At 51.8% G+C, this 21,830-nt stretch overlaps 8 protein-coding genes across 8 annotated transcripts; 2 read left to right on the top strand and 6 right to left on the bottom strand.

Moving 5' to 3' along the window:
* Positions 1-321: 321 nt before the first annotated feature.
* POSPLADRAFT_1056844 (hypothetical protein) lies at positions 322-1,975 on the bottom strand (the record flags this gene model as incomplete). The annotated part of the gene is made up of 5 exons (XM_024480844.1): positions 322-854; positions 924-996; positions 1,059-1,346; positions 1,394-1,460; positions 1,512-1,975. 5 exons carry the CDS (start codon positions 1,973-1,975, stop codon positions 322-324), a joined length of 1,425 nt encoding a protein of 474 aa, XP_024339055.1.
* Positions 1,976-2,443: 468 nt separating this feature from the next.
* POSPLADRAFT_1142929 (hypothetical protein) lies at positions 2,444-3,207 on the bottom strand (the record flags this gene model as incomplete). The annotated part of the gene is made up of 2 exons (XM_024485495.1): positions 2,444-2,540; positions 3,110-3,207. 2 exons carry the CDS (start codon positions 3,205-3,207, stop codon positions 2,444-2,446), a joined length of 195 nt encoding a protein of 64 aa, XP_024339054.1.
* A 366-nt stretch (positions 3,208-3,573) lies between these two features.
* On the bottom strand, positions 3,574-5,458 carry POSPLADRAFT_1143810 (hypothetical protein; the record flags this gene model as incomplete). The annotated part of the gene is made up of 4 exons (XM_024485620.1): positions 3,574-4,269; positions 4,321-4,617; positions 4,666-4,732; positions 4,785-5,458. The coding sequence occupies 4 exons, from the start codon at positions 5,456-5,458 to the stop codon at positions 3,574-3,576; spliced, it is 1,734 nt and encodes a 577-aa protein (XP_024339053.1).
* A 936-nt stretch (positions 5,459-6,394) lies between these two features.
* Positions 6,395-7,883, bottom strand: POSPLADRAFT_1169944 (hypothetical protein; the record flags this gene model as incomplete). Its single annotated transcript, XM_024488079.1, has 8 exons — positions 6,395-6,806; positions 6,860-6,900; positions 6,953-7,020; positions 7,079-7,098; positions 7,152-7,260; positions 7,317-7,395; positions 7,445-7,600; positions 7,665-7,883. The coding sequence occupies 8 exons, from the start codon at positions 7,878-7,880 to the stop codon at positions 6,470-6,472; spliced, it is 1,026 nt and encodes a 341-aa protein (XP_024339052.1). The 3' UTR covers positions 6,395-6,469.
* Positions 7,884-11,206: 3,323 nt separating this feature from the next.
* On the bottom strand, positions 11,207-12,378 carry POSPLADRAFT_1033906 (hypothetical protein; the record flags this gene model as incomplete). The annotated part of the gene is made up of 4 exons (XM_024476967.1): positions 11,207-11,369; positions 11,405-11,628; positions 11,662-11,812; positions 11,876-12,378. The coding sequence occupies 4 exons, from the start codon at positions 12,376-12,378 to the stop codon at positions 11,207-11,209; spliced, it is 1,041 nt and encodes a 346-aa protein (XP_024339051.1).
* A 2,314-nt stretch (positions 12,379-14,692) lies between these two features.
* Positions 14,693-17,095, top strand: POSPLADRAFT_1143411 (hypothetical protein; the record flags this gene model as incomplete). Its single annotated transcript, XM_024485561.1, has 14 exons — positions 14,693-14,844; positions 14,895-14,949; positions 15,001-15,148; positions 15,208-15,275; positions 15,357-15,412; positions 15,488-15,589; positions 15,639-15,730; positions 15,783-15,851; positions 15,893-16,000; positions 16,057-16,139; positions 16,263-16,327; positions 16,389-16,410; positions 16,465-16,755; positions 16,823-17,095. 14 exons carry the CDS (start codon positions 14,693-14,695, stop codon positions 17,093-17,095), a joined length of 1,584 nt encoding a protein of 527 aa, XP_024339050.1.
* A 670-nt stretch (positions 17,096-17,765) lies between these two features.
* POSPLADRAFT_1143587 (hypothetical protein) lies at positions 17,766-18,448 on the bottom strand (the record flags this gene model as incomplete). Its single annotated transcript, XM_024485579.1, has 3 exons — positions 17,766-17,798; positions 17,839-18,333; positions 18,401-18,448. The coding sequence occupies 3 exons, from the start codon at positions 18,446-18,448 to the stop codon at positions 17,766-17,768; spliced, it is 576 nt and encodes a 191-aa protein (XP_024339049.1).
* Positions 18,449-19,249: 801 nt separating this feature from the next.
* On the top strand, positions 19,250-21,770 carry POSPLADRAFT_1142839 (hypothetical protein; the record flags this gene model as incomplete). The annotated part of the gene is made up of 8 exons (XM_024485478.1): positions 19,250-19,430; positions 19,482-19,866; positions 19,922-20,160; positions 20,218-20,534; positions 20,583-20,815; positions 20,871-21,161; positions 21,210-21,402; positions 21,465-21,770. 8 exons carry the CDS (start codon positions 19,250-19,252, stop codon positions 21,768-21,770), a joined length of 2,145 nt encoding a protein of 714 aa, XP_024339048.1.
* Between the last annotated feature and the right edge of the window lie 60 nt (positions 21,771-21,830).

Raw genomic sequence — 21,830 nt, 5'->3', positions numbered from 1 at the left:
GCAAACAAGTACGTCGGCGGGTCTCGCGAGACGACCGCTGACGAGTATGCGGAGATCGAACTATCTCTGTATGACGGAGATCGAACTGTCTCTGGCAGCATAAGGAAATATTCCAGCGTCTGGGGATATTCCCCCGAAGGGGCGCTTACCTCCCTAAACGGTAATTACTTCACGTGCAGTGAGAAAGAAATACTTGTATCCCGTCAATCTGGCAAACAGCAAACTGAGCGGTGATATAGTTAAGTCTGTCCATGAAAAGCAAGCAATAGCAATGCAACGACAGTAACATAACAGAAGATATAGAACCCATTAAGCCTCACTCTAACCAAGACTCCCAGAGCGCATCATATCCAGCTTATCACACAACTCTCCCAGTCCTCTGATAGTCATCGTAGGCGACGATAGTTCGTCTTGCCCCGTCGCGCGCTCGAGCCGAGCTTCGTCTACGCTTGGCCGCTGGACAAGTGCGGTCGGTATCCCAGCTGCATTCGCGAGCTCAACGATCCTGTATAGCCCGGCTGTGACAAGGAGAATCTCAGTGCTCTTGATCTCCGGGACAATTGACTGGCATTCTTCGACCACTTGAGAGCATATATCTTCCGTTTGAGTATGCAGGTGAGCTGCCGAGACACAGAGTGTGCGGAGTTCAGGAGAGGAAAAGAACCTAATGTGTGATGCATCGCGAGGAGTGATACACAAAAGGTGGTGGCCGCGCGCATGCAGAGTCCTCAAAGCATCGGAGACATCGTCGTAAGGAGTTGGGCATATAGCATCGATGGCACGCTGGGTTATGTCGTCTGCAGGACACAAGCCGACAGTACGCAACATGTTCCCGAGCGCGGCACTGACCAAGCCTTTGCCAAATATGTCAGGGGTATCACGAATGAGATGGGCTTCAGCCTCGAGGTATAGTCACATTAGACCGTCTATGGTATGCTGGTGGGGGTCCAGAGGAAGGAACGTGCGCAGTGCACAGCGCAAACCCTCTTGACGGTCCTACACCAGTGAGGTGACGACTAAGGTGAGCGAGTGGCCGCACGAATGACTCAACTGCTCACCAAGATCACTCCGTACAGGTCAAAGACTACGACCTTGATTTCGTCAGCAACGACAGGTGGACGAACCACCGGTGCCATCAAGAAATCAGGCTCTGGGTCATCTCCCCAGCCGGCTTCTACAACCTCTTCGGCTGCAGTTGCAGGAGGAGGGTCCCCGTCAACGGGGACTTGCATTGCGCGCAATGTCACTGCATCTTCCTCCACAGCAGCAGAGAATAACGGGGGTTCTCCTGAGCACGGTCCCGCAGTGTCTAGCGAGAACCTCAACAAAGATCCTTCATTGTCAAGCTGATATGCGTAAGACCACGAAAGCGTCACTGACTGGAATCGCATACCTGTCTCATGGCTTCGACCCAGGCGATTGACCGATCGACGCCTCGCCAGGAGAAGTCGGCCGCTAGCCTATCAGGGCACCATTAGTACTCGACGCAACTCGTAAGTTCTATTGCTTACTGGTCATATATCGCTAGCTCCCGGTAGATCGACGGCTCCTCTGAAAGCGGTAGGTCCCGGGCATTGAATTCCAAACGCTCAAACACACACCGGCCTAAAGGGTCGTGTAGGTACTCTACATCGTTCACGTCCTTGCTGAATGTATCCCATTTGTCTTGCACGGGCTGTTCTCCCCCAGAGCTTCGCGTCTTCATAGTCTTGGAGTTCCATCCCTTCTCTCTAAACTTCAGCGCTTCGTTCCACGCCTTCGACCAGAATCTTTCGAAACTCGATTCGTCGAGCTTGTGCTTGTCGCCTTTGTCGTCTTTGAATACGCTATTATCGACTCTGATGACATCCCGAGCCTGTATTCCGGGGAATGTGTGAAGATACAAGGATGTGGTCGACGTTGGCAGGAGGAGCACCGCGCGCAGTGCGCCGTCAAGTCCGACTCGTGCATCGTCTGATCGCGAAACCAGAGGCATGTCGCAGTCAGCATATGAGCCGCTGGTACGTTTCTTTGTAGATACCACGAACAAATGCACATTGTCGCATTCGTGTTCTGTGAAGCGAACGCGCAACGCCACAAATGGCCGATTTGGCACCAGTGCTGCCCTGTTGTATCCGTGATACGATGTCCAATATGCTGAACGCTGAGGCAAGAGTCTGGCTAGGACAAAGGACTGTGCCTGAACAACAGCTGGCTCAGCTAGCATCGTCAACTGGAAGCGTGCATGTAGCAAGTACTATTGTAGTACCACAATGAAGAAACGAACGCGTACGATCCAACGCCAGAGCGCCGGGCCGGCTGGTTGCGATCATGGATTGATCGGACAAACTCTGCGCTTTTGTCGGACGTGACTCGGAACATCGTCTCTCTTTAGTACTATGCGAAAATAGATAATGTCATCCGATTATGCAATCCGGTCATTTCACCTACCGCATCTGTCAAATCAAGGTTGCACACCGGTCCACACAATTAGAAACAGCCCTCCCTCGCCATGGATTGTTTTGAACATCCGACCACTGAATTTGGGGCCTCTACAGAGCCTATGAAAAATGCATTCAGCAAGTTCTATCGTGTTTCCTTAGCTAGTCAGCCTCAGTGAACTTTCAGCTTAACGCGCGCTCAAAATGCGCTCGAAGTGGTGATTATGTAATACAAGCACCCCTGAAGGGTCTGCTAGCGTACACTCGAAGCAATAATACATTTATTCTATTTCTCAATGTCCACCCAATCAAATGTCAAACCGCGGGTGAGGCTGCACATTTGATATCAAGGGTAGCTACGGCGGGCGCCCCACTTAGACTTCTATAAATGGTTCTTAGACCTGACTAATCGGCGACAGTCGCCGGTTCTCACGCGCATTGGCCTCACTGGTGTTCGCCCGAGAGGACACCGAGCGAGATTGGACGTGTGGTATGGGATGCGAAGTACTACATGTAGTATTTTTAATATGTAGGGGTTATTTGGAGGATTTGAATAGTCCAACAGGCGTAATATTTGATGAAGGGGGTGAGCTGTTCTTAAATATGTGGACAGGAGTGCACTTTACTCGTGACAGGATTGTGCGGCAGGCGGGACAGGATCTCCGGCAGCTAGGGACCGGATCACTGACCGGGGCGGACCAAAACGAGTGCCGGGGCGGGCATCAGGGCGGTTTGGCCCGGGCAGGAAGCTTATCTGATTTGACCGATTTGCGATCCCGGATGACATTATCTACTCACGCTAGTACTATATTCTCTTCCTCATAGTGGCCTTGATTCTGTAACACGGGTGGCACTAGCAGTCAATTTCAACGTATACCAGTCACCGTTCCGCGAACACTTCTCGTCAACCGTCGATTAGTTATATCAACAACATGTGCACAAAGTGCACTCCATTGGGGCGAGTATTTTAGAACAGTTAGCGTTTTGTCGCACACAGCGCAGGACATGAAACCCCAGGTCACAGTGTTCTTCCCCATGCAGGGCGTTAACAGTCTGGCAAACAGGGGTTTGAGTGGTGATATAGTCAGGTCTGTCCATGGAAACAAGTGATAACAATGCAACGACAGCAATATAACATAAGAAACAAAACTCATCAAGCCTCACCGTGACCAAGACTCCTTGAGCGCATCAGCTCCAGCTTATCGCACAGCTCTCCCAGTCCTCCAATGGTCATCGTAGGCGACGATAGTTCGTCTTGCCCCGTCGCATACTCGAGCCGAGCTTCGTCTACACTCGGCCGCTGGACCAGTGCGGTCGGTATTCCAGCTGCACTCGCAAGCTCAACGATCCTGTATAGCCCGGTTGTGACAAGGAGAATCTCAGCGTTCTTGATCTCCGGGAGAATTGACTGGCATTCTTCGACCACTTGAGAGCATATATCTTCCGTTTGAGTATGTAGGTGAGCTGCTGAGACACAGAGTGTGCGGACTTCAGGAGGAAGAAAGGACCTAGTGTCCGAGACGTAAGACGCATCGCGAGAAACAAGACACAGCAGCTTATAGCCACGCTGCTGCAGTGTCCTCAAGGCGTCGGGGACATCGGCGTAGGGAGCTGGGCGTATGGCATCGAGGGCACGCTGCACCATGTCTCCTGCAGGATGCAGGCCGATGACGTGCAGAATATCGCTAAGGGTCCCACGCACCAAATCATCGTCAGAGGTACCAGGCATTTCGCGTATGCGATGGGCTTCAACATCGAGGTATAGTCTCGATAGGTCGTCTATAGTATGCTGATGGGGGTTCAAAGAGATAAATGTGCTCAGAGCACGGCGCAGAGCCTCTTGACGGTCCTAGATGAGCAATGATGAGATAATATCCCTACGGACAGCCTCGCAACTTACCATTATCGCTCCGTACATATCGAAAACAACAACCTTAATATCGCTTGCGACTACAGGCGGGAGAGCCTCAGGTGCCGATGAGAAATCCGGCCCGGGTTCGTCTCCCCAGCTGACTTCCACGACCTCTTCCGCTGCAGATGCAGGAGGAGGCTCCCCATCAACGGGGATTTGCATTGCACGCAATGCTACTGCATCCTCCTTCAAGTCACCAGAGAACGACGGGAGCTCCCCTGAGCACAGTTCCGCATGGTCTACCGGGTGCACCGGCTGCTCGACAAACGACCTTTCATTGGCAAACTGACATACGTAAGACCACGCAAACATTACTGAGCGAAAAGTGCATACATTTCGCATAGCCTCGACCCAGTAAATTGATCGTTTGACGCCCCTCCACGAGTAGTCAGCCGCGAGCCTAGCAGGGCATCATCAGCGTTCAGCACAAGCTCGTGAGATCTATCACATACTGATCATATATCGCTAGCTCTCGGTAGATCGATGGCTCCTCTGTAAGCGGGAGATCTTTGAACTCCATACGCTCAAAAACACATCGGCCAAAGGGGTCACGCAGGTGCTCTACGTCATTCCTATCCTTACTGAATGTAAACCAGTTGTCTTGAACAACTTCGTCTCCACCAGAGCTTCGTGGCTTCATCGTCTCATATCCCCACTCCTTCTTTCTAAACCTCATTGCTTCGCTCCACGCCTTTGACCAGAACCTCTGGAAACTCGGTTCCTCAAGCTTGAATTTGTCGCCTTCCTCGTCTTGCAGCATGCCTCCGATGCCCCTCTGAGTCTTCAAGGCCGGAAATGTATGGAGGTACAACTGTCGTGTCGAGGTTGGTAGAGGGGGCGATGCACGCAGTGCATCATTAAGTCGAGCGTTGCCTGGTTGCGGAGCTAGAGGTAGGTCGCAATCAGCATATAGGCCGCTAGTGCGCTTTTTGGGCGATACTATGAACAGATGCACATTGTCGCATCCGAATTCTGTGAAGCGGACGCGCAACGCCACAAATGGCTGGGCCGATAGAAGGGCTGCCCTGTGGTATCCGTGCCACGACGTCCAATATGCCGAACGCTGAGTCAAGAGTCTTGCAAGGACGAAGGACTGCGCGTGGACGACAACCGACTCAACTTGCATCGTCCCAGAACTATGAGTTGATGAGGTGCAAGGCGTACGGTTCGGATAAGTGCAGAGGCGCTCGTTTGCATTCCGATCACAGATTCATCAGGAGAGGCTGCCGGCGCTACTTAATACGTGCCTGCTCTATACCTTCCTTCCCTCCGGACCCTTGTGGTCTTCCTCCGACACTCTGAACTCTCCAAACAATATTGCTTTCGTTTTATTATACGTGTTCAGCCATCCTATATACGGTATCGTGGATCCGAGAGCGGATGCTGACCTCTACTGCAGGCAACCGCAAGCGATCAATACCTGGAGCTATTGTAAGTAAAACTCATACAGGACGTCGATTCGTGCTCGGTGTCCTGGTTAGGATAAAGAAACGCCCCCTTCTGCCGTAGAAGACTCAGGAGGTCTGGCCCAGCTGTCGCCATCGGTCTTACAACCATGCAAGTTTGGTCATTATTTGGGTGGTTATCGGTTTAAACGGCTGAGTTTGATCATAGTACGATTGCGGTGTTCAACACATCGTTCTGATATAAGCGAAGTGTGGTGATTAGAGCTGATATCCATGTACCTATATCGTCTGGCAGAATGATGCGATGTACTCTGATCCGTGTGGTACATGCAAGTAGTCTAGCTGAAATCGAAAGATGAAGCGGTACCAAGGCGCATACCGTCAACACCGTCGAACCGTATGATCTGTAATACTAGAACCTTTGACTTACATGAAATACTCCGACATCCTCGTCCTCGCCGGTTTCTCGCCTGTTGTAAAGTCTTTCTATCTGTCTCACTGCATGAACTTACATCCTGCAATGACAGTTGAAACATAGTTTAGCTCGCCTTTGGGCCCAAATCATGTCGTGATCATCGGGGACAAAGGCGATCCAAGAATGCCTTGTCTACAGTACGTGCAGAGCCACGTTATGATAGGGTAACGAGCGAATCTATCCGTTCCATATCACGTATTAGGACAAGTCTGACATGCTATCTACGAACGGTACGTGAACAATAAACTCCCGACACCTATGCCGCTGAACCCTGTACCCTCGGTCCAGGAAGCTCGAGATTACTGTTTGAAGCAAACTTGATAGGTGGGTCAATGCCATCATCGCGATGTATGACCTTGGTAACGTTGACCGTGAGACGTCCCATGCTATATGGCCCATTCGCTCCCGGGGAGAAGGGCCCGATGCTAGATGAGAGCGCAGAGCGTATGGTTGCTCGCGGCGCCCAACCCATGCCCACCCGAACGTTGATAAGCATGAATGCGATGCCGGCTATAGCAGAGTATGTGTCGCTGAAGAAGAACGCGAGGTTGGATTGAAGGAGGAAGGTGACGAAGAACAGAATGGTCCAAGCGCTGTGAGGAAGATTAGGCCATGCATTTTTCAGCGATGAGATATAGATCCCTACGTATAAAGAGCGGCGCTTTCGACGAGAATACCCAACACACCCTGTTTGTTGGCCAGTGATGAGACGGCAATATATGGTATATCGACAACTTACCATCAGATTGACTCCGCCGAAACGTCTTGCCTCTTTGTTGGCACGCCAGATCCTCCAGGCTATGAATCCTAGCGCCATTCAGTGTCACGTAAGCTGTTATTCGCTTCTGTATGCTATCAACCTTACCAGTACTGTACACGTTTGTACTGTTGCAACGTGAGCAAGTACTTCAACGTCAGAGCACAGTCGTCCAACCTACCAGAGTGTGAACACGCAGTTCGCTGTGATCCAATCGCCAGGCGCAGACGCAAAGAGAGACTCTCCTTCGTATGCCCGTGAGATCTCATAGAGAGCTCCGATTGCACACACTATCATCGGCATAGGTTACGACTGCATTCGAACAAGCACTTGGAATGGGGCTTACCGATCAAGCCCAATAAGCTACACAGTGGGGGAAATGTCACAACTTTGTTATACGCCCATACAACCCATAGCCGATACACCTGTGACCTCATGAGGCTCCTCGAAGAAACTAGATGAATAGACACTGACCAGCATCATGTCACCAATGATCAGCGATGCCATGAGGACAGAAAGCTTGCAAACTTCAGAGGGTTGCGGGAGATCGCCAATGAACTCAAGGCGTTTCGTCTCATCATCAAGAATGACGAATGCCTGGAATATGCGATATACGTTGATAATCCAGTGCTAGTGACAAAGTCCGTAAGCTCAACAACACGGCAGGGCGCGTGTAGACGAATATCGCACTCACCGCCATGTTCGTCATGAATAAGCTCACAGCTGCCAGCGACATTGGGGTTATCATGCTCCACAGTGTGGTACCACCTATCCGGGGATCCGATGTTTCCCTCCCGCGTCGCGTCAGGATGTAGAGTGATGCAATGGACAGAACCAGAAAGATCCCGTAGAACAAGCTCTCGATGCATATTGCAGCAAGATCGGCAGACAGCAGCGACACGGCGTCCATGACTAGACCCTCATGGAATTGGGCAAGTGGGGTGAAGGAAGGCACGGTCCTTGTCCTCGCAACCGCTCTCATAAGCGGGATCGCACAAGATGTATTCTTCACATGCTGAAGAATCCAGTCTGCTGGAATACACACGGATGCGATCGCTCGTGTGCAGTCGGACACGCGAAGATGCGCTTCTCCAGACTACAGCAGAACGCATGGGAATGTAGCTAGTACAGCGCCTGGAGAGCGATCTCTGTCCTCTCACGCCACGCTGCCCGAGGCGCATTCTCGGAGAAGTCCGCTGAACGGAATGTTGGCCTCAATTACTCAAAGGCCGATTTGGTTTTGACCGCCAAGCACCGAAGTTCTGATCATGAGGCACGCTTTCGGCCTGCGGGCACGACATTGAGATAGGCGCTTGTAGGCAAGAGAGAGGCTAATATGGCTACTTACTTCAGAAGTTCGGGAGTATAGCTCCATTGGTTGGTTACCGACTAGCTTCCGACCGACTTCTCGGAGGCAGAGACATTCTCGCGTGACCATATGACACCCGCAAGTAATTCGAATAAAATCTCTCACCGTTCAAATATGAGCTTGCTGAGCCTTAATGAGGCCAGAGACGGTTTTAGAGATGAACTTTGCGCATGTCAATTGGGTGAATAATGTTCACTTTCTTGCACTCGCGGTATGAGAACGATCTGATCTAGATATCTCTGATGGGGACAGTGACAGGGCTCATCGGGCATGATATGCTGTGCAATCGCGACTGTGAAAGTGACCCGGAATCCGACCTGATGGTGTCGTATCTACGGGCCGACGCTTCCTATTTCGCGAAGTCAGTCAACATGTCGAACACTACTTGCACCGGCGAGAATAGGCTAGGACGACCCATCATGTCTTATCGTGGAGGACACGCTATTTCCCACCAGGTGTCCATCAAGATGGCCTCTGTCATCGCAGCAGCCCATAAATGACAACAGCATCCCGCAGCTTAAATGCAGCTCTGCAGCTCGTTTGACAGAATAGGAAAACATGCGTAAAGGTTTGGGCAGAGATGTCGCCACGGGTATAAGAAGCATGATATTGTCTGACGAAACCGCAGGGCTGGAACAAAGTCAGGGCATAAGCAGGAAGGGATGACCGCACGTCGATGATCTATGCAAGAATCTGAGAAGGATCATTGTCGATGTCGATATCTGATAACTGAGGGGGCCGTACATCATGTCCGTGGAATATTTTGATACATGGCTTGATAGGCGTGTTGGCAACTGGTAATGATGCTTCTCCGTTATTCACTGTACCATACGGCTCAGATGTGGGACGCCAAGGGCGCCACCGCAGTCCTCGCTCATGAAGCCTCGTGGCTACCGGTACAAACTTCAGCGCATCAGCGGGAGCGTCCGATCTGGCATTAATACTTCCAGATCCGTCAGAGGAGGCCATGACGAGAGAGACGGGTATTCGATATAGATATAACCGCGCATCTGGGGGCTTCCTATCAAGAGACGTGATATGGCGGCGGGGTCTATGTCACGCCATATAATTTCCGCTGAACCTTCTGTTACTAATTATGTCTTTCCAAGTGTTGTACATCAACACGTGAATGTAAACGATCAATATGACTTACGGAGGAATCATCACGTTTCCGAGTCCGGGCCTCAAAGATCCTCCGACTAGATTTCGAGTTGAGTCAAACAAGTCGAACACCGTCATATGCACCGGAGTCGATGTTCAGACACATTACGCCAGACTAGCTTCTAGCTTCATGTGGCAACATTCTGAACGACTCAAGACCTGCATTTTGCTTTCGGTGGATAAGGGCATTCATGATTGGTACTTGGGTCGGCGACGTACCTCGTTTGGTCTACTGGCTTTGGTGAACGTACACATACATTCCGTTTGCGTTCGATTCGACGCTCACGGAGACAGCTGCCCTGTGCTCTTGCCAAACGGCTTCCTACGGAATACCAGAGAAAGGTGTCCTAGCTCTGAACGGCAGTATGAGGTGCATGAGTTGCGTATTTAGAAAGGGGTCGACGATGAAGCAACATCCTCCATCCATTCAAAGCGCATCTTCACTGAGGTTTCCTTCCGTGAGGCATTTTGTTTCCTCTTCTCCGCCCTGCTCCAAGCGTCACTGGTCTACCTCCTCATTGGTCAATATGCGGAGAAGGTGGAGAGGATGAAAGCTATTGCCGTGGTGCTATGAAGACAAGATACGGCACTTAGTGTCGAAGTGGTAAGGGTACGGTGTGCAATAGCAACTCATGATGCACAGGTACAGTGTCCAACGAGAGTTTGCGAGAGCGAAGTTTAAGATTGCTTCAGAAGGGCGGACTTCAGGTGCGGATTTTGAGGACGCAAGAAATCGGTATTACGTTCGCATGATAAGAGACCGCAGGGGCAGACACTGAAGTAGAGATAGCGACGAGCGACAGGCCTGTACTTCAACAGCTCAGATTTGCCTCATCCGTACTCGGTGGGTGACATAAAGTGACATAACAGGTGACCTCTGCCAAGTATGCGTAACGGCCTATGCAATAAGCGCCCGCATCATGCCAATCTAGATTCCATGTACATGACAGTAATATATGCTATTGCGAATCGGAATCGGGAAACAACTCAATCGTTGTATCGTTGCTCCCAGAACAGTGCTGCTTTCCGATTCTAATGAAAGTGGGTGTAGTTTGTCACTATGTAGCAACTCGGTACCTTCCAGCTGGTCGAGTATGGATGAAGCCAACATTAGCAGGTATCTGTGCCTCGCGTTCGCCTCGACATCCCACTGTTTGTGCCGCAGGTGGCGGAGGATGTTTCACACCGAAAAGGTGCACCTCTGCGAGGAGCGCGGGGCAAAATGGGAGCAATGTCGAATTGTGCTCCGAAGGACTTAGGGGCCTGTGGTCTGCGGAGCCGGAGCCGCGTTGGCCAAGGTAACGCGTTGGTGATAATCCTGAAAAACGAGCATCATCACTGATTAATGGAACAGTAGATGTCGGTAGCCACGGATGCTTACCCTGGGTATAATGGCGCATCAGCGCCGTAGGTAGGATCAGTCCTCGCTGAACGCGTGGTAGTAGCGCCAGTTCGCCGAGGATTGTGAGGCAGCGACTCGGAGTCGGGCGCAATTGTCGACGGGAACAGGAGGTCAACCGTTGACGACCGCGCTCGACCTTCGTCATAGGGGCCGTCTATATGTTTGGGAGAATCTACCCTGGGAGAAGGGCCTGCGCGTGTAGACGAGCCAGGCCCCTGATCGAAGCAATTCTCAGGAGTAACCAGTGGGCTTACATTTATTGCGCGGGAGTCGTGCACTTACTTGAGCTTCCCCGCACGACGCACTACCGTGTCTTTACGGTGGTACCACTGGAATTTGGCTTTACATCGTGGGCACCTCGAGCTTCAACCGCAGTAGACGCCTGTGCGTCAGCCAAAAGGAAAGTACGATCGTCGGTGATATTGGCCGTGCCGTTCCAAGAGATACAGTACCCAGCATGTCCACGCCTAGGAGACGTGGCGATGGTTGCGGAGAAACGCACTGCTGAGAGCCAACCGATTCCCTGCCTGGTGAGGATGTGCTCGGCGTCGTCATAGCCGATGTAGACACCAATGTCTCGATGGTGGCCTCAGCAGATTCCGCCACGGAAGAGATTCCTGAGGTCGGTATGTTCTCGCTGACATGAAGCGACACGGCTGTGAGACTCGGTGAGGTCGCGACCACACGCAACGGGTCCGGTGTTCTTTGCTCAACGTCCGTAATGCTCTACGACGAGGTAGATGGCGACACCGAAGACACCGTTGATGCGGTTGAAGGGCCTGCAGATGGCGGCCGTTCACTTGAGATGCTCGCCGATGGTGACGGCTCGGCGGTCGCTGGAGCGGTAACACTATCCGTGCGAGGTAGAGGCTGGCCGAAAACATTTGACTCTGGGCCCTCCTTGGCTCCCCTATATAACGCAAAGCAGACAAAGGATGAGCAATAATACAATACATGGGAACAATACACTCACTTGCACTTCTCCGCATGCCGCCCTACCGTGTCTTTACGGTAGTACCATTGAAACTTCATCCTGCATCGTGGGCACCTCCAGATGGTCAAAGGGCCATGGGCCGCTCGAATGTGGCGACCCAGTTGACCCGCTGACACCTCTGCCGCCATCTCGTGGTGCTTCTCGATATGAGTGCTGGGTGCCTCTCTGCCCAGTCCAATTCTCATGGTGCAACCGGGGACTCCGCATTGATAAGGGACCTGAGGCTCGGACTCCTCCACAGCCAAGACTGGACGACTATTTGCATTCGGTGATGCTACCGCGCCTTCGTCCGACGAAGGGGTGGTTCCATCGGCAATGTTCTCGTCCGCTCTGTCGCGCAGTGTATTCCGTGCTGGGGCTGCGGCACGCCCCTTTCCCTTCTTGGTCCGCTTGGATGAAGGCGCATCGCTCGTGGATGGGCCATCAGTCCGCCGACGCTTCGTCCTGCGCCTCGCAGAAGGAGCAAAATTGATGGGTTGCATGAGGGGTATATCGCTCAAGGGCGCTGGAGGACGCGATTTCTCGGCAAGAGTATAGATGAGAGAACACCACCACAGAACTGCTGCGGAACGTCAAGCAAAGGCTTGTCAACGTGATGAATCCTTGACTGCTTGGTGGGGTTCTCAGTTGATTGGCCGAGGAAAGGGAAAGCTCCGTGAGGTCTTCTATGCCCGGAAGAGACATCATGGATGCGTCATTGATGTGGCAAGATGTCTCTGCAGTCAATTGCCATAGACGACTCCTCATGTGTGTGTAGCGTCCCGCACCTGAACTGATTCGTGATGCGCGCAACAGTCGCATCGTCGACAACGCCATCCAACTCTGTGGCACTATGTGTAGGAGTATGGCGGCGCAGTTGTTTAGTGCTTCCTGCGTGACTGCGCCAGCTATCAGCTATGAACTAATGCGGATTGTAGGCGAACATGATTCGTGTGTGTTAGAGACCTTACCCTGTGTTTGAGCTGATTGATTGTTGTTATGAGGTGTTCAGCCGTGTGCAAAGCTTCGGAAAAGAGGACCTGAGACAGAGGGACAGTAGCAAAGGTCAAATACAGAATGGCAATTATAGAATGAGAAATACTTGCCAATGACTTTAGCTTTTTGCAGGATGAAACTTAATCGTTCAATAACAGGGCCTGCGTGCAGATATTGACCCGATCGTCAACCCAAGGGCCTTTTATTCCCGTCTCTGTCTTGCTGTACAAGCACTTTGGGAGATGTCCGTTGAAGATTCAATTGTGTTTACGTGATAAGACATAAAGCACGAGTGAACAATGGGCGAGTATCTGAGGGGAGTGTAAGTGGGACACGAGACGCCCACCGCTTGCGCTAGAATTATGGTACTATTGATGAATGGGATGGATTCTACTCTTGGTAGATTATCCACGAGAGGCAGAGAGACCGGTAAAGGCAAGCGCTGTCAGGAGTGGCCACCATGCCAGCGGAGCTACAGTAACGCATACGGTTCGACAGCAGGTCATAGATAGTCTGTATTTGATCGGATATCTGTGCAGCTTGTAATAATCCATGGATTCGAAGCTTTCAAGACCGGGAACAACGCAGAAAGCACGTATGTGCCGCGGAAAGCCTACACTGGGTTGCCTAGAAGTTAAGCCCGCGAGTGTGTTCGTGGATACATGTGATCGACGCGTGACGGGCTCCCGTCAACGCAGGTCATATTACTCATCTCTACGTGCGATCAGAATTGCCACTGAGATTGTGCTGGAAATTTGAAGCGCCCATCATATCGCTGTTAAGGAGAAATGGAATCCTTGTCGCTCTTCCCGGCCGCCTTGCTTCTTGAATCTGTTCCTGACAGAATGGAGCGGAAATTCTGAACGCGCCTATTGAATGAACTATTCAAGGCCGTCAGAATGGTAGTCACGCTCAAGACAACTTCGAGAATCGAGACGTACCGATGGCCTCAACGCTGATTGGCTGAGTCTCGTGACGTATCGCGAACTTTTCGGCGCTCGCTCAACGCTGCCAGTGACATTACAGCCTCAATGCGAGCTTCGATCTCGCAGCTTAGGTGCACATAGGACCTTTGCTGCTAACTCCTCACACCGCAAAGGACTATGCCCTGGTGCTGTGTGTCTTAACGGACGTGTTGCATGCGATAATTCTTGCGGCGACAGCGTGCGATCCGTGCTGCAACGCAGCTTGAATATCTCGACTTACCCGTTGAAGGAACCCCTGCCCCGGTTTTGCATATCAAATCCTGGGCAGTAATCCACAAGACCTGTCTGTGTCAGCCCTCCTTTTCATTCCTTCTCAGCTTCCACGGAACTAGAAGAATCACCTCGAGATCAGGGTACACTAAGTTAAGCTTCGAAACTTGACAGATGGACACAATCCAAGCTCCATTGTACGCTCTATTCCCGCTTCAATTACAAATGGCTGATTTGTAGTGCTTGAAGCTTTACATCTTGCACATCTCTGAAGGTAAGGACCATCTTCTCATCGCGAGCTGATCTTGATAGAACATGTGTGCATCTCACTGTACTTACTACCGTGCTCTTCTCGCAACCACTGTCTCTGTGTATACCGGAGTCGTGCGCCAATTTCAGCTTCGGGAGGGAAGACACAACATTGATGCACCTATGATAAGGAAGTGCAGAGATAGCTTGCCTCCTGACCTAGCGTTTACGGCAAGTGAATTTCTGCGCCACGATAAGTACGCCACGTCTCCCTAATGCAAGTACATTCGTCCGGCCTAACTTCAATTCTGGGAATACCACCATGGCAAAGACCAGCAAGCGAGTCCTCCGTTGAGATGTGGCTGCATAGTAACTAATGCTGCCCCCTAGAGCTTACATCGACCAGGATAGCGCAGATGCCATAGAGTTAGCACGCCTCGGCTACAAGCAAGAACTCAAGCGCGCTTTTTCGCCTCTCGAGCTCTTCTGCCTGGTTTTCGGTATATTCGGGCTCTTCCCCTCAATCACGTATGTCAGTCTCACTGTCACAAGATCAAGTTTTACACTATGCCTTCTAGTTCCGTTTTAACCTACGCTTTGCCAAACGGCGGTCCAGTTGCACTGGTGTGGGGTGTAAGTTGCTCTTAGTCACTCGTAGTTGATACTCATTGAGATATATGCCAGTGGGGAGTGTGCTGCGTCTTCCTCATCTTCGTCACGCTCGCACTCGCGGAACTGGGCTCTGCGGCACCCACGTCCGGCGGCCTGTACTATTGGTCGTTCAAGTATAGCTCCCCGCGCTGGCGGCGTCTTCTCTCATGGGTTGTCGGATGTACGTTCCTGTTGCGTTAGTAGTCGCGTTCCTGCGCGCTGATTTGTCGTGCGGCACAGATTCGAACACGATTGGGTTGATCGCCGGTGTCGCGAGCACTGATTGGGGATGCGCGGTCGAGCTGATGGTACGTTTGTGTCAGGACCGCCAGACGCCTTTACTCGGCGCTATGGAATGCCGTGGCTTAGTGATCGTTGTACTTCATCAGGCTGCAGTAAGCATAGGTTCCAATCAGACCTTCACTGCGACCACAAGTCAGACGTTGTGAGTACGAGACCGCACCCAGGTGTTCATCTCGGAATATCTTTTCTCATTGTGCCCGCTGACACGTCGCAACAGTGGTGTTTATGTCGTTATATTGTTGCTGCATGCTGCCATCTCGTCGCTAGCCACTTCGGTTGTCGCGAAACTGCAGTTTGTCTATGCTCTCATGAACGTCCTGTGCGCCAACACCGTTTCTTCTACGTTCGGAACCTGATCTATGCTACAGGCTATGTCTCGCTATCATCATTCTTCTACCCGTTGCGACACCACAAGAATTTAAGAACCCGGCTAGTTATGCGTTCGGAGGATTTACGAATTGTACGCACGTTGGTCGTGTTACATATTTCCATCCCTGACATCTCTCTACTAGTGGGCAGCTGGCCAGACGGGTTCGCTTTTTTATTAAGTTTCTTGGCGCCCCTGTGGACTGTCTGTACGTGTCCAGCTGAGATTTAGTCTCGTTCTGACCTTCCGATATAGGCGGATTCGACACATCGCTCCACCTCAGTGAGGAAGCCTCTAACGCGAAGGTCTCAGTACCTACAGCGTTGATTGCAGGCACGATTTCTGCTGCGATCATTGGATGGGGTTGGTGCTTTGCAAGTTTGAATTACATATGGAACACTGACTGTTCGCTTGCACAGCAATCAATATCACGATCGCGTTTCAAATGGGAACGGACATCGAAGGTATCATGAATAGCCCCATTGGGCAGCCGATGGCAGCAGTAAGTAATGCGTAATCGAACCAAACTTATGATTGTGGCAAACAACTGTACCCTCGGCCTCTGACACAATAAACGCATTCTGGACTCCATTAGAGGATTTTTGCTGATGCCTACTCGTTCTAGATCCTATTCAATAGTCTGGGACAGAAGGGGACCCTTGTCATCTGGGTCATCGTTTTCTCGGTCCAGTGAGCTCTCAATACGTCACAATTCCTTTACGCAATGTCACTAAAATCTCTTACAAACCAGGTTCTTTGTAGGTGCAAGCTGTGTGAGTATGCATCCTTTTCTCACGTGTCGATTGCTGACTTCGACCTTCATTCAGTTGTTGGTCAGTTCCCGACAGACATTCGCATTCGCACGGGACGGCGGCCTCGTGTTCTCGCACGTTCTCTACCGTATCAATACACGCACGCAAACGCCAGTAAACTGCGCATGCTTCTCAGCATTCATCTCATTCCTCCTTGGACTCCTTGCGTTCGCTGGCCCCAGCGCCGTCTCGGCCATTTTCAGCCTCGGGGTCGTAGGTGCATATATATCGTATACCATCCCGATCGTCAGCAGATTCACCGGTGGAACGGAATGGAGACCGGGCCCGTTCAGCCTCGGCAAGTTCGTAAGCTACTTTTACTCCTGGGAACGTCTGACGCCCTCTCACCAAGGCTTCTTTGATGTCGTCGTAGGGTCTGCCGGTAGCCACCGTAGCCGTGATCTGGATGATTTTTGGCATCGTTATCGTTGTCTTCCCCAGCCTCCCGGACCCGAGCGGCCCCACCATGAATTACACTTCTGTCGTGCTTGGCGGCTGGATCACTCTCTGCCTGGTATACTACTACTTCCCCGTCTATGGAGGTGTGCATTGGTTCCAGGGACCAATCAGAAATATTATAGTCGCGGAAGAGGGGCAGAAGGCGGCCGAGGCAAGCAGTATAAAGGACGAGAAGGAAGACTTCTAAAGGAGGGTGAAAGCTGACGAATTGAGCTAATAAGAGTCAAAATATTGTAGATCGCAACTCCCGCCTATGCCAATTGTGCACGTTACTCCATCGACTGAATAGACCATGTATTATTACATGAAGTGTATGACCCCGCCGGTGCTGGTGACTTGGTGATAGACATCTGGGCGGCGTTGCCAATCTGTTGATTGCTTTCGACGATGTTCCGATGCTAGCAAATTTTCCGAGCGCAATGAGAACGCTCAACGGGTGTATTTGCGTTTCTCTTCCATTCATACGATCTGCTTACTCCTCTCAATCAATGCGCTTCGATTCACAGGCCTTGGATTGACGTACGTCGTCCGCAGTGTCAGGGACCATTCCACGAAACGGGACTTCAATAAATCACTAGTCTTTCTATCTTCAAAGTACCATAAAAGACTCATCCAGAGCCTGTAGTTGACAACGTTCACCATACCCAAGCGGGCATCAAATAGCCTCGGCAGTCAGCGATATATCCCATCAGTTAGTGGACGAATGCCATGATTTAGGAAAAGGTTTCTTGTCGTGCTGTTTATCGATGGACCGTTAGGTTGTGACACTTTCCACCGATGATCGTTCTCGATTACCTTGAGCAGATTGTTCATCAAAATCAGCATCCTTCGTCAGCTCTGATCAAGCGTTAGATCCTCTAATTGCGATTGCCGCCCAATGGACATCTCACCTGGAGGACATACCGGCAGGTCGCCCAGCGGTTGCCGGACCGCTGGTCGGGGAGGATCATAGAACTCGGGGCCCACAAAAAGCGGAGTTAAGGGACGGTGTCGGTAATTGTACTTGAAAACGCGTCGCCACTGTGCCTGCACGTGCAGTTTCTGTCGTTGTGCTTGCATCCAATATTTCCGAAAAACCCGGTCATCTTCTAGCTCATCCTTGGTCAGAATTCTCCCTGCAGCGTTCACAGTCTCCACAGGCTCCTCAGGCTGTATATGGATGATGTCGGGGATCACGCGCTCGCGAGGCCGGTTAGCATTCACCCGCTGAAGCCGCTGTGTGCGTCTAGGAGGAGCCGGGACAGGCTCAGCTGCGTCCAGGAGGCGCGTCGCAGAGTGTTCCGCAGGGACCTCGTTATCGTGCCATAGAATACGCACGCCGCAACCTGTCTCTGTCGTTGAGCAGGTCATATACTTGGCAGCGTTACGGCCGAAGGCTGACACCATCCGAACTTGGGCATCAAGTACCGACCCTTCAAGGCGACTCTATGCGGAAAGGTAGCAACGTTCAGGGAAACATTCACGAGCGATTGTTAGATAAGAGCAGACTTACACTTTCTGTCTTCCTTGCAGCGGTTCCAGACCGCGGAGCACGGGTCATAGCGAGAGCGATCGATGAAGGGGACGGGCGAAGGAGATGATGCAAGGAGGTTTGGCGATTGGGTATATAAGCCACTTTGTGAATAGTGGCGTTGAATACAGGCTTGCTTTGACACCGTCCTTGTTCTGGAATATCGCACCGACATGATTTCTCGTGGCGTGCCGCCACTGCATGGGTCCTGACCGCTTTGTGCCCTGTTATCGTTCCAAGGTTTCAGGGACCGAGATGCGGTCGCAAAATAGAGACTGGTAAATATATGGTTGTATAAATAAGGTATGCTTATCGTTTTGATGACAGTCAGATCATAGGCTGCGATTCTGTGCAGACATGAAGTCGAAGCACAGAGTAACAGGGACTCCACGCACGCGGCATGCTTAGCCGATTGTCGCGACCTGGACTCTTGGAGAACCCATGGCTATTCTTTTACAAAAACTCTAGCATGCTTTTGAAAAGATGGAGTTTTAATGAGTCGAGAATTGTTGCCAGACCGTCAGGAGTCGGCGGCAAGTCAGCGGCTGCACCGCGGCTCGCCGCCACCGCGGCGCGCGTTGTTGTACCACGTGATCGCGTCTCCTGTTGACCACTTTAGCGACGCGTTGCAGGACGCGTCGAAACTTCGTTAGAGCGACCAACTTGTGCTCATCTTGATTGTTGTTCCACTCGCCAATAAATTTACTTTAGCATTCGAGGAAATCTGCTTCCTGTTCACTCGGACTCGGCTACGAACGGTCTAGCTCGTGTGCATCTACATCTCTTGTTGCCAACGTCACCGCAGCTGTACCGCACGCTTTCCTTTGGCATATGGAGTCTTCTTCAAGCAAGAGAGAGCGTGAGGCACAAAACCAAGCCGAGATCCGAAGACAGATTGCTGCTTTGCAGGCACAACTGAACAATCCCAGCGAAGCTGCGTTTGAACCACCTTCATCACCTAAGAGGAGCAGGCCGACGCCCGGAGTGATAGTTCCTTCCACTCCTTCTCCAAGTAATTAACATACGCTTCATATGCATCCTCAAACTGATACCTTCTCTCCAGAGAAACGCAAGCTATCACGCGATCCCCCTCGAGCGAAGGATAGTCGGCGCCCTAAACCCAATACCGCTGTCCACTCTTCATCGCCACAGCTTTTATCGTCTGTGCAGCCGTGCAAGCCTGCTCCGTCCACCGTGCTTCAGAAACTAGCGAGTGCACATGCCAAACTGAAGACGCAACCGGTCGATGTTACAGCGACGCGCTCCTCTGGCTTCGCAGAGAAGCCTGCCCCGAATGTACCTGTGGAAGGCGCGAGCATAGAAGCACTACCTCGCGACGATCGACTGGCACTCGTGGAGGATTTGGTTCCCGGCCCTTATGAACACAAGCCTCCGTTCGATGATCCACGCTTTGAGAAGTTGGAGCCGAACTCCGGCATTCGATTGTCGTGAGTGCTACATTTCATCTACAGTATCATCAAGATGGGCTCAACAGAGTGACAGATCCCGTTCTACCCCTCACGAGGACTTCCAGGAATACCTGCGTGGCCGATACTATCTCTCGCCTTCGAAACTCTATTCTGTGGTCCGTCTTTTGCCTAACAAACAAGGCTATGATGTACCAGTAGCTGGTGACTGGCTAACAATCGCTGTTGTCGCTGAGCGCAGCAAGGTCAAGCAAAGCCAGGCTCCTGTTGGACTGGGGCGAGAGGATAAAACTTTTGATGGCGACGAGGAAGGGAGTACCATTGATCAGCTGCCACTAGATGGGACAGCGACAGGTAAGAAAGATGTGACAGCAGCAAAGGGAAAGCGGCCACGAAAGGAGGATCCGCCGAAGCCAAGCGGCAAGAAGTACGTCAACATGAAGCTGGTGGACTTTGGTTGTCGTTCGGGCTCGTCGTCTGCCACAGGGGGCAAAGCCGTCATACGAGGCGACGCGTCGCTTTCGCTCCTGCTGTTCGAGGCCGATCGCTATGATTTGGTCACGAAGGAGAACGGCAGGAAGGAGAAGATATATAAGGGAGGAAGTAGAGGGGCATTCGAGAAGATGTCTGTTCTCAGAGAGGGTGCTGTCGTGGCGTTCTTGAATCCGCGGATACTCAAGCCCTTTCAGGTACGCTCCTCACTTAAACGGTAGCGTCTCATGCTAAGACCGTAACAGCGCTCTGCAGATGCGCCACATCCAACGGACAACATCCTCGCCATCACGCCAGATTCTGTCAACTCCATAGCCGTCATCGGCTACTCCCAAGACCTTGGTATGTGCAAGGCAGTCAAGAGGGACGGTTCGGCGTGTGGCAGCTGGTGTGACCGGCGCGTCTCCGACGTGTGCGACTACCACATCCAGCATGCCGTTGAGAGAAAGCGTGCCGGACGTGCCGAGTTCTCTACAGGGTATGCTGCTCTGTATCAGATTTATCTGCAGCCGCGAGCTGAGATCCTCTTACAGTACCTCCGGCATGTCGGCTGTGGCCAAAAAGAGGAAGCCCGCCTTTGATGCAGCACGACAGTGGGGTCTCAAGCCTGCCGACGATAGCGGGGGACATGCGACATATGTCGTCTCGGGGCACATTGTCTCAGGCAGCAACGACTCGAAGTCTCTGTTCGTATCTGAAGCGATGGGGCGTGAAGCGCAGGCGAAAGCTTCACGGAAGATCTCGGCAAAGGATGCCGACCTTGCATTGCAGAAGCTGCTCAAGAGTGACAAGGAGGGGACGAGGGCGCTCATGACTGCGCGGGCGTATGGTAAACAAATGGCGGTCAAGACAGATAAGAGCGGTGATAGCAGAAAAAAGGGGAAGCGGAAGCTCCAAGATCTGTCGGACGGGTCGGATGGAGAGCGCGATGCGGATGAGGTTAACGACGATGATGAGAAGAGGCCACGCAAGAACGTGTATTCTGCTCAGCTGATCCGGCAGCTTGGGTTCGATCCGACAGTGAAGGATGGGAAGAGGTCGGCCGATGTTAAGGTGCAAGGCAAGGTATGTCTTCTCTGCGAGTCATAGCTCCTGTGAGGCGGGTGCTCAACCCATGACGCGTTCAGTTGGATGCTCTGGCAGCGTTGCAAGCTTCGAGAAAAAACATTCAATTGGGGCCAAGACCGGGCAAGAAGAAATCATGCGTTCATCGTCCGGAGAATTCGTCCTCTAAGACTTCCCCCACATCTTCAAGTACCTCGCAATCGCATCGCGATATACCCATTGAGTATTATGGCTTGAGTGACGATGACGATCTAGAGAGGGAAGAGGCAGCAGTGTTCGGTAGGGCTGTTCACTTGACGGTGGTACAGACCGCTACGGTCGATTTGGATGGCAGCGATGTAGATCTTGAGATTGAGCCGCCCACATAGGAGATTGGCTCACGCATTTTATACAACAATGTGGTTGTATTGCCAGCATGAACTTAAATA

Source organism: Postia placenta (assembly GCF_002117355.1).
Source record: "Postia placenta MAD-698-R-SB12 unplaced genomic scaffold POSPLAscaffold_7, whole genome shotgun sequence".
Lineage (NCBI taxonomy): Eukaryota > Fungi > Basidiomycota > Agaricomycetes > Polyporales > Adustoporiaceae > Rhodonia > Rhodonia placenta.
The sequence above is the reverse complement of the archived record's forward strand: the minus strand, read 5'-3'. Positions and strand labels throughout refer to the sequence as shown.